A 10,068-nucleotide genomic window follows, 5' to 3' on the forward strand; every position below is an offset into this window, starting at 1 on the left:
ATAAAATGTCAATAGACTGGTGACTTTACAAAAATACTTTATTCAAAACTAACTCGAAATGTCATTCACTTCCAACCAGATGACAATTGATTGTGATAGTTGAATGTCAAGAAAGATACCTAATTAAAAAAGTCCACAGATAAAATGAATTTTTCAAATGTTTGCAGTTTTGAAAAGTTACATATAAGAACAGATTATTACAAAAAACTTGTGTGCCCTGGTACTTTCAAAAATAAAATTAAAAACGTGAATACTTCAGACAATGAAAATTCCTGTATAAATAAGTAATAAATAGAACAAGGCTCGGTATTGATCTTCAAATTTTCTTTCCTTCCAATGAGTGTAATTATTATCATGAAAAGAGATCATCATCCTATAAAATAAATGAAAATGATGAATACTCAATGAATTGGACACACAAAATAAGTTCTTTAGATAGGAGACCAATTTCTGAAAGAAAGCTTACGACCAATCATAAAGAATCAAACATCGCCGACGTCTTCATGGACATTTTTATCACTTTTCTAACTGCATATTATGTATCAATGAAACCTTTTAATCATAAAATCCAATGATTTTTTTTCAAAGCCTAATGTGAAATTAGTCACTGATCAAGATGCATAACATTGGTTTTGAAGAATACTCTTCAAAGCTAGTTACACAAGAGAAAAATATCACAAAGAAACTCATTTTGTCGGCTATGTACCAATTAATGCTAATCAAATTGATCAAAGGTGAATATTTTCCCATGTAAGCTAACCTCTTGCGAACAAAAAAATGAGATTTGACCTCTACCATTGCTATGGGCCTGGCAATGTGATCATTTTTCTGGCACCTTCTTCAAATATTTTAAATTTCTTCATATTTTAACTGCATTTCAATTTTACCCTTTAGCTTGGTGAGGTGGATTTTTTTAAAGAATCTATTTTAGGTCAGTAAGATGATGGCTCATTCTCAAAATAACTAAGTAACAGGATTAACAATAAAATTTTTCCAACTGAGATATCAATATTCCTATGGTTTCCTTATATACATGTTCTCCCAGAGAAGATTTACAATTATTGTTTTTACATTTTTTTTTACACTTTAGCGGGAAGCGCACACATGACACCATTCTTAATTAAAATAAAACTCAGAGATCAATCGATTCCGGCGCATATTTTGCAGTAGGCATTATAGTCACCTATGGACAAATTGACCCAGTTTAGGACCATCCGAATGAGGAAATTTTACGAATGAACCTCTTCGTTAGCTCCGTCATAGTTCACATTAACATCTTCGTGCATTCCTTCGACATCAACTTCTGATTCCGGAGCATTCAACATATTAAGGGTAACTTCTGCAGATTTCCCGATCATTGACTGTTGCTGCTGTTGTTGCTGCTGCTGTTGTTGTGCAACTATTGACTGCTGTGACATTGACCTTACAGGAATACCAGCATCTTCAAATGTTTTCTTCTTTAAAGTTGATCGAATTTGGGACCTAAAAAAACACATTAAAGAAGTTCAAAATGACAAATGCAGATGACTCTCCTAATATCGACTCATACAGTCCAGGGGTGCAGAAACTTCAAAGGGTTCCCCCAATATAAATTTAAGTTAGATATGGCGCAATCAGATATTATAGAGCTATGATCGTCACACGCCAATCTGAGGTTTCCATATTATGTGTACTTGTACGTGTTGAGGATTCTATCTCAATAGAGTTTCTTCGCAACAGACCATTTCCCGTTTGAAATAAAAAAATAAAAACACTTAGAGACTGATTTTTAACAAAAATTCTGGCTGGTTTTAAATACTAAAAAACTATATTTCTTATTTAACTAAGAACATTAGCAGAGATGCCATAGTATCTAATGGACTCTTGACCCAGAAACAACTCACAGCTAAGCTGTGCATCGATCTCTATAGAAATGTTATCGTGTACTTGAAAATGAGTTCTCTCATTCATGGGTTACTACAAATTAAATTACAACTCATTGCATATGAGGGGCACTGATTTGGAAAAGTAACTAATATGAACTTTCTATTCATGACATCATTCCACATCTCAAATCTGTATCACATGGAGGCATAATTGAAATAAATTTTGAGAAAACTTACACTGTTTTCTTTTTAATGTGAGCACTGATCTGGGCCAAGTCATCCATAAATTTTACGACTGACTGCTGGAGCATCGCGATTTCCTCATCCGACCATTTACCCCTACAACAATATACAAGTAAATTAGAATGCTGCTATTAAGAAAAAAATTAGTTTTCAAATATATGCTTCACTGCAAACTATCCAGTGATTGGATATTAAAAAAGGTGTGTGTATGAATTTACAATTCATGATTCTTCTTGTAAGAGGACAAGATAAAGAACCTTCAAAAATCACATCGACGTGTTTACTGAAAGCAACATATTCGATTGGGTTAGGGAAAAATAAATCAACATTTATCCCAGGTATTACTGTTAAAATTGATGTCAATGGTTGTTCAGAGAAGAAGACTTTAAAATAGCTGAAATTGAGCTTTCATATCTGATTTTTTGAATATTTTTTTGAAAGGATCTTACCCAGAAGGTGAATCTGCTGTGGGATGTAACTGTAGAATCAATTCTCCCAACTGATTAAACGCAGCACCAGCAGCAGTAAAAATTTCACCGACCTAAAACATAAATGAAGCACAATCGTAAAGACAGAACAGAACGAGGAGGAGATGTTCATCTAACGGAGGTAGAGATGCCTTTAGTCTGGAGTATACATGAGAAATCTCTGAAAGACTGAAACCAGCTGTGCAATGATGGTAGATCTTGAAGCTAACATGAGTTATGGCAGTAGAGTTTACTATTTCGCATTGACTTCCAAGAATATTACAGAGAATATTGGCAGAGTAGAGGTGTGACGGCTCACAACATACATTTATAACCCCGCAAGGATATGAATGTATGCTGCGAGTCATCATACAGGAAGAGGAATGGCGCTTCTGGCACGTGCAGGGATGTAGATGACTTATCATCACAAATAACAGCATTTAAGCAAAAAGAACGCTGATTGAACTGCAACCCTACAGAAAAAATGCGAACTTCACAGCAATTTTCTGAATTATATGGAATTTTAACATTGTGGCAAACTGGCTTTTCAAAATTATATGGCCTTTCCATTTTGGCGTATGCGCGACTGGGAGATCATAATTGCGCGATTGGAAAATTTTGGCGCCCCTGCACAGGCAGAGACATTACCTGTTGTGGCTTTGGTACCTAAGAATCAGTTGAGGAAAGCAGTAAAGTGATCTGCAGAGTCGCCAAACAATAGGGAGAAACTCTTCATTGATAACAGCAAATTACTCATCTTCTAGACTTTGTCATTGTAATCACAATGCTCCGCAATGAGTGCATCTGCCTTATTTCACACAGAGGTATTCTGAGTGGTATGAATCCATTCATTAGGAAATAAACGAAATCAAGGAAAATATTGGAAGTAAGATGAATACTCACTTTACTGGCTGAGTTCATTTTTGCACTTTCTGGCTCCTACAGGAAGATATTATTGAGGCTCCTGACCGATGTGTGGCACATGTGAAATGTTGACCTCAGGAATGAATTAAGTCTGGTCCTTGATAACTAGTAGTACTTAAAGCTTCGGTTTAAAAGCGAGAATATTCGTTAATATGATAAAAAATAAAATCCCTTTCCTTACCGAACTTGTTACCAAAGTTGTCGAGCGCCGAAAGTCAAAAAGTTTTTCTATCAAAAAGCTAAGCTCAACACAACAAGAATTACATCATTCATCGGACGCGAAAGAAGAGGTGTGATGGTTGATGACATACGTTGAATTCAGTGGCGCGATAACCTAATTTCACAATATTATCAATTTTTGCTTCTCAGCTCTTATCACTTCACTCACAGATGCGTAAACTGTCTTCTCATTGTTCATACCATTTAAATATTCCTTACCTTAACATTTAATAAATCTAGTCAGTCAAAATGGAAGCCATTCGTTGTCTCGCGAAGTGTATAAAATCCTACAGATGTTTGAAGTGTCTGAAAGTCTCAAGTGTTGAAACCCTCGGGCCATCAGTTGGAAGTCGACGATTCCATATCAGCAACAAGCTTCTCCTATCAATATCTCCTCAAGAAAAGCAGATTCCAAACAATACTCATGCTGGGAAATTAATGCTGTGTATTTCTCTCGGATTTTTGGATATATTCAAGAGTAAGGAATTGGATCCTGAATCGGAATTGATAATGACCCTCAAACGATCCATCCTTTTGATTCAGGCAAGACGGATATTGTTATTTTTTCACCAATGTGGTATACTTACATCAGTTCACAATTACTTTTCACCCTCTGCCTGCTTACTTTTTCGTACCAGATTCTGCTGTCTCAGTATTACACTTACCTCGATCTTAGTCAACATTGCATCGCAACTAACTGGCTAAGACTTATCATTATGTAATTCATGATCCAAAATTTTTACGGACACTCAAAAATGTATGCTTTTGGGAGTGTCCTCTAATGGTTTCTCTCTTATTTTTCATGAGATTAGGTACCATAAAAGATTAAATATTGACTTGCACCAAGTTCATACCCTTATAGCTTAGAAGTACCATTTTTGCACCCTAGATCATAAATTTACCATCTGCTACAAAATTTCATAATTTCAAATCCATGGAAACACTCGCACCTATAATCTGTATTTTCAAGTACTTGAGGAAAAATTACCCGTAGCCCTATTCTTTCATTTCAGGGTCCACGCTAAATTAACATGCACACTTCTAGAATGCGACAGAAATATCCCCCATCTTGATGGACATATACCTACTTCCAATATTACTTTTACGTTGAAGACATTAAAGCCTCTGTCACATTATACAATTGCATGAACTTATTTTGCCTGGACTCCATCAATCTCATCTCCAGCAGAATCAAAGAGAATTTGATCAAATTGTTCTTTTCTCCAAATTTTCAAAATGAAATTCAACTTCAGCTACCTGGCCCTAAAGCACGGTTGAATATTGTATATACAAAAATATCCTCTTTAGAGAGTTATGTTTTTAATGTAAAAATTTGCCTTGTAACATAAAATTTTTTTTGTTTTGTGTTAATTTTAACTTATTGCCTTTACAGCGAGAAGAGTTCCCTGCAGCAGAGCAAATGTTACATGTTGCCTTAAGACAAGCTCAAGAACAGGGTAACAGCGATGGAATTACTTATGCGTATGATCTTATGGCGAATTTAGCAATGACTAGAGGCCAGTTTGAGAAAGCCGAGAAGCTGTTTGTCTTGATCATGAACAGACTTATAAGCAATCAAGTGCCTGAAAATGACCTGAGGAATTTGCACATTAGCTTGAAACTTGCCAAAATATTAGAAGAAAAAGGAGATCGAAAGTAAGTAGTGCAAAAATAAGTCAGCTTAATTTAAGGCTCAAGTAGTTTCAAAATAAGGCTTTAGCATTAATGATCCACCTCTCGATCTACTTACTTAAGTTAAAATGAGTCGAACAGAAATCAAATCAGAAGAAAACAGAATCAAAATTGATTTTGTTTTAGCAATTGTCTAAAGTCCTCTCAACTTTTCTGAGTAGGAACCATCAAAGAGAAAAAACAACCGTCAAATCTTGTGTTGTTAAGGTCTGCAGGCATTTTTTTGGATTGAAACTATTATTTTTCCTTTTTCTGAAAATAACTATAATGTCAAAGAGGTATTAATTTTCCCATTTGCAGAAGAATTTAAATTAAAAAACTAACTGAACAGGGCTAAATATAAAGGAATATGAACTGACTGGAATATACTTAAATTAAGTTACTGTTAAAATCTTGTGAGTGCCTAATTTTTTTCCGTATTTTTTCTCTCTCTAGTAAAGCAGAGTTGGGCTACAAATTTTGTTTGGATCACCTAGAGGAAAAAGTAGCAGCCATTCGCGATCTCAAACTGAAGAAAACTCATTTCTCAGATCAAGAAAAAATTGACAACGAAAATACTATAGCACTCTATGGAATGAGTCTAGATTGGTTTGCTAAATTTTTACTTCAGGAGCGCAAATACGAAGAATCAGTGAAATGTTACAAGAAAGCGTACAAGCTCTGTGTTGAGGTGAGGAAAATGCTCGATCTCCTCCATTAGTCCACAAAAACTGAAAATCCATATCAGACCATAGCATAGCACACAATGCACATTTTGGCACTAAAGACACCCAAAAATCCAGACCAAACCAAGTTTCGACGATCCAAAGTTTGGAGTCAATAAATATGCTTTCGAGAAAAAGCTATTTGAAATTCTAATCTGTCATGTTAAGGATATAAAATTGCTAGATTATGATGAAATTTAATTGTGTCTATTAGCAAAAAAAATGAACCCAGCTGCTCCCACCTGATCCTCAACAGAATCACAGTTTTTTTTGGGGGGGGGAGGGGGATCTCAAAATCCGATTTCTTGACCCAACCCAAAAATCGCTCCATTGAGACTTTCGCCTCTAAGGTCTTAGATCTCTTTTCCCATGAATGGTCACTTTTAGTGAAACTAGTTTATATTTATTGTATTTTACTGTCTGTTACCCATTGTGTATTAATTAACATGCGTGGAAAAATATGCTTTCCAATTGAAACACAAAAAAACTGCTTCACTTATAATTGACAACAGTATTTTTCAGAATTTATGTAGTGGCTTTAAAATACTCAGCATCTGCAATAAAATGTGTTACCTTGCTTTGCCTAACGGATATTTATAATTTTCTTTTCAGAGCATTACGTTTTAAACACGTTGTAGATTTAACAAACTGTGATTTCATCCTGCCATTTTTTACAAATACTTAATAGGAGGTATCAACTAATCTTTTCATTCCTTTTTTTACAGGTGAATGGAGATATTCATGAACAAAATGTTATCCTCCTCAATGATATTGGTACTGTCAACTACCTGCGCGGAAATTATGATAAAGCTTTGAAATACCTAACTAGAGCTATAGAAATGGGCAAGCACCTCCCGCAAATGGAAGACTTGTCATCGGTGTATATTAATTTGGGAAAGGTGTACCTTGAGCAAGGTTTAAAGGCTGAAGCAGAGAAACATTGCAGAGATGGGTGGAAAAATGCAAATCGGTTGAATAACGAAGAAGGAATTAAAGATGCAGAAATGTGCTTATCAAGGGTTCAAAAGGCGATGGCTTAAAGGCGATGCACAAATTGATTCTTGTTCATTCCTTTGATGAAGTTTATTCTTTAACTCAAAGGGTGCTGTTTCTCTACTACTGGAAATGAGGTAGGAAAAAGATCGGGCAAAAAATGTCGAGGCAGTTTGTTGATACCCTTCTTACTTCTGTTTTTTCAGCTTTTGGTATTTTTAACATGCATTCAATGGAAGCAGAATATTCTTGTGTAGGAATCTGCATGATGTACAATTTTTTAGATTAAGCACAAGCTGACCTGTTCCTGGAGTGAGCCACAAGAAAAGGTCTACATTAGGAACACTTTCATGCAGTCTGAAAATATTTCTGTTTAAGAACTGAAAAACAATAATTGACATGTTTTTTTTTGTTTTTTTTTTGTATTATTTTTTTTTATCAATAGCCTGGAAAGTCTAACTGGTTGACTACGAGAGTCACCTTCTACCAAAAGAGCACACTTTTAAGTTCGGTTTCTCCATCGGATGTCTATTTCAAAGTCTCTTCAATGCCATGCCTTTTTTTCAGGTCCTCTAGAAAATTTTAAATTGTGAATTGATTGTAAAAGTATTAGCACCTACCTAAAAGGAAGGGCACATATACCTGAGATACCTTTACCGAAGGTAATGAAAAAGTCGTCATTTTTACCATCTTATATTTGTATATTTGTGACAGCAATATTGTCGTTGTAAGGGTTCATATTCCTATGACGTCGCATGTATAATTCTGCTAACAAAAGAGCCCATGAGGTTTAAAGAAACCCTAGAAGTACGCCTTGTTAGGGGTAGCCCAAGGGTTGATAATATTTTAATTTAAGTATTTCCCTCCAATCCTCCTTAAACATCTTTGTTGGACTCAGAAGATGTCAATCCCTCCAGAAAGATGCACTATAGTAGGGTTGCTTTTTTGCCTGAAGTTTTACTGCATTTTATTTTACCCAAAGTTTTTTATAGCGCTCTTGCTGAAAGTAGGATTCTAAAAAGCAAGCATATCTCTGAGAAAGTTCAAGCAGCTTTCCAATATCTTTTAGGTTGCAGTATCAGGCAAATTATCAAGCTTTGGAATTGTTGTGAATTATAGAAGTTTGGTCAGAACAACTAGTCAATTTTGCCTTTTGAATTGTACCAAAACTCCTTGTTTCAAAATATACCAACTACCATTACAAAGCATCATAATTGCTTTTCCTCTAACACACATTTTAGCTAGTCTTTTATGGATACTTCTATTATTTTTAATATTTTATGTAGCAGATAAGCATATGTAGCATGTGTATTTTTTAAAAAAAATGCCTACCAATGTACTTAAAATTGCATAAAAGTTACCATTAGCATTGAATGTCCGTTAACAACAGATACATATCTGCAGAGGATGACTTTTACTAATTACCTTGTTGATAATATACTGCTAGCACAAAAATTAGAGATAAAAGTAGGACAGAACTGAATGAAGATCATAAATCCTCATGTAATGTGAAACTGCTCAATGTGAAGTCTTTTTTTTCCCATTTTTTTTAACCGCTTTGCCCTTAATTGTTACTTGCACACAAGTTCCAAAGTTTACCATCGGGAAACTTAATTTTATGTGCTTCTTGCAGGCCTTACTTTTTTCTTTAAAAAAAAAAATATTTATATTTAAAAGTGATAGTCTTTAAGTAGATGAATACTCTGTAAATTTACCCTTGAGTCCTCCCCTACCCTCAACAATTTCCCTCGATGAGTGAAGTTTTCTGAGCAAAATTCGATTTCTTTAGAACAGGCAGTATATTAAAAAAAACCAGAAGCACTTTCAAATATAGCAGCAAAAAATACAATGGGCATTAAGGATCGTACACCTAACAAATTTAAAGAAAGTCATGCACTGCAGAATTTGTTTGTTGATTTTTAACACATTGGTGATGGCGTCAGGTGGCAGCGCCTGACAACGTTTTTAATTCTGGAATGGCGTCAGCCGCTGGTAGTTGATATAAATATTGTAGTTGAGCAAATATTCAATTGTAGAATTATATATCTTTTTGTCAACGTCTGAAATAAGCACAGCTCCTTGAAATGTATCCAATACAGGTTTTCCAGTTATAGTTTAACCTATCTCATGATTTCTGAATCCAGTTAAAAATGAGCAGGAACTTCAAGTATTTGGAGATGTCTGTCAGGTGCCTGCACCTAACAGCGCATATTCCACAATAATTTTTGGCAACAAGCGCTCTCATCACCAAAGTGTTAAAAACTGGAAAGGCATTCAACATTGTGATATTCCTTTTATACCTACTTATTGTCACAGTTTACACAAATGTATTATTTGTTTGTACCTTTTTCATTTCTTTATGTATTCTTTTTTTGTTAATTTTTGAGTTAATAAAAATCTCAAATTGGATGTAGTTATTTTTTACTATTGATATGCTATTAATACAGAGAGTGTGGTCAGAAATTTTTTCTCATAAAAATGTAGCTTGTGAAAAATTTGAGAGCCATTTTCATAATTTATGAAGTGACTGCTTAAGCTTTATGAAGAACAGTGGATCTAGCGGGATGTTTGCACATGAATGTGCAAAATTGTGGATTATTTTATTATTTACAAATTCATTTTTATAACATTGTACTTTTGAGAAATTCAGCAAAAAATTCAAAAATTTTACAGAACAGAGAGTGCAACCAAAGACATGATCATAATTGTTCTTACAAAATACTAAATTCCCCATGACACTTTTGCTTATTACTTATATCACTCCAGGCAAGACCTCGATACCTGTTTTGCATCAGTATTTCAACCATGAAATCTATACACCCCAAAAAACCTCAACCTCAAAATTAGAAGTATCCCTAGATGAGCCCAAGAATTTCGTGACCAACTAATGAGTGAGAGAGAGAGAGATGAACGACAAAAGAGCATATCACCATAATAAATTGAAGCCTGCCTCTCATCTAC

General features: G+C 34.7%; 2 protein-coding genes across 2 annotated transcripts; one reads left to right on the plus strand and one right to left on the minus strand.

Annotated features, from left to right (window-relative positions):
- Nucleotides 1-20: 20 nt before the first annotated feature.
- LOC109032867 (BPTF-associated chromatin complex component 1) lies at nucleotides 21-3,728 on the minus strand. The gene is made up of 4 exons (XM_019045189.2): nucleotides 3,479-3,728; nucleotides 2,558-2,649; nucleotides 2,103-2,204; nucleotides 21-1,482 (listed from the first exon to the last, which is right to left on the minus strand). Exons 1-4 carry the CDS (start codon nucleotides 3,494-3,496, stop codon nucleotides 1,230-1,232), a joined length of 465 nt encoding a protein of 154 aa, XP_018900734.2. The 5' UTR covers nucleotides 3,497-3,728; the 3' UTR covers nucleotides 21-1,229.
- A 100-nt stretch (nucleotides 3,729-3,828) lies between these two features.
- Nucleotides 3,829-9,516, plus strand: Ttc19 (tetratricopeptide repeat domain 19). Its single transcript, XM_019045190.2, has 4 exons — nucleotides 3,829-4,261; nucleotides 5,112-5,374; nucleotides 5,846-6,080; nucleotides 6,840-9,516. Exons 1-4 carry the CDS (start codon nucleotides 3,968-3,970, stop codon nucleotides 7,152-7,154), a joined length of 1,107 nt encoding a protein of 368 aa, XP_018900735.2. The 5' UTR covers nucleotides 3,829-3,967; the 3' UTR covers nucleotides 7,155-9,516.
- Nucleotides 9,517-10,068: the final 552 nt, after the last annotated feature.

Source organism: Bemisia tabaci, chromosome 4 (assembly GCF_918797505.1).
Source record: "Bemisia tabaci chromosome 4, PGI_BMITA_v3".
Taxonomy (NCBI): Eukaryota; Metazoa; Arthropoda; class Insecta; order Hemiptera; family Aleyrodidae; genus Bemisia; species Bemisia tabaci.

What these genes read in the sequence shown, in the direction of transcription:
- LOC109032867 (XM_019045189.2), bottom strand. An exon ending in ACAGCAGATTCACCTTCTGG is followed by an intron (nt 2,205 to 2,557) that starts GTAAGATCCTTT and finishes ATATTGTTGTAG; the next exon opens with GGGTAAATGGTCGGATGAGG. An exon ending in CACATTAAAAAGAAAACAGT is followed by an intron (nt 1,483 to 2,102) that starts GTAAGTTTTCTC and finishes GTGTTTTTTTAG; the next exon opens with GTCCCAAATTCGATCAACTT.
- Ttc19 (XM_019045190.2), top strand. Translation starts at nt 3,968, where the DNA reads ATGGAAGCCATTCGTTGTCTCGCGAAGTGTATAAAATCCTACAGATGT. An exon ending in GATCCATCCTTTTGATTCAG is followed by an intron (nt 4,262 to 5,111) that starts GCAAGACGGATA and finishes TTGCCTTTACAG; the next exon opens with CGAGAAGAGTTCCCTGCAGC. An exon ending in GAAGAAAAAGGAGATCGAAA is followed by an intron (nt 5,375 to 5,845) that starts GTAAGTAGTGCA and finishes TTCTCTCTCTAG; the next exon opens with TAAAGCAGAGTTGGGCTACA.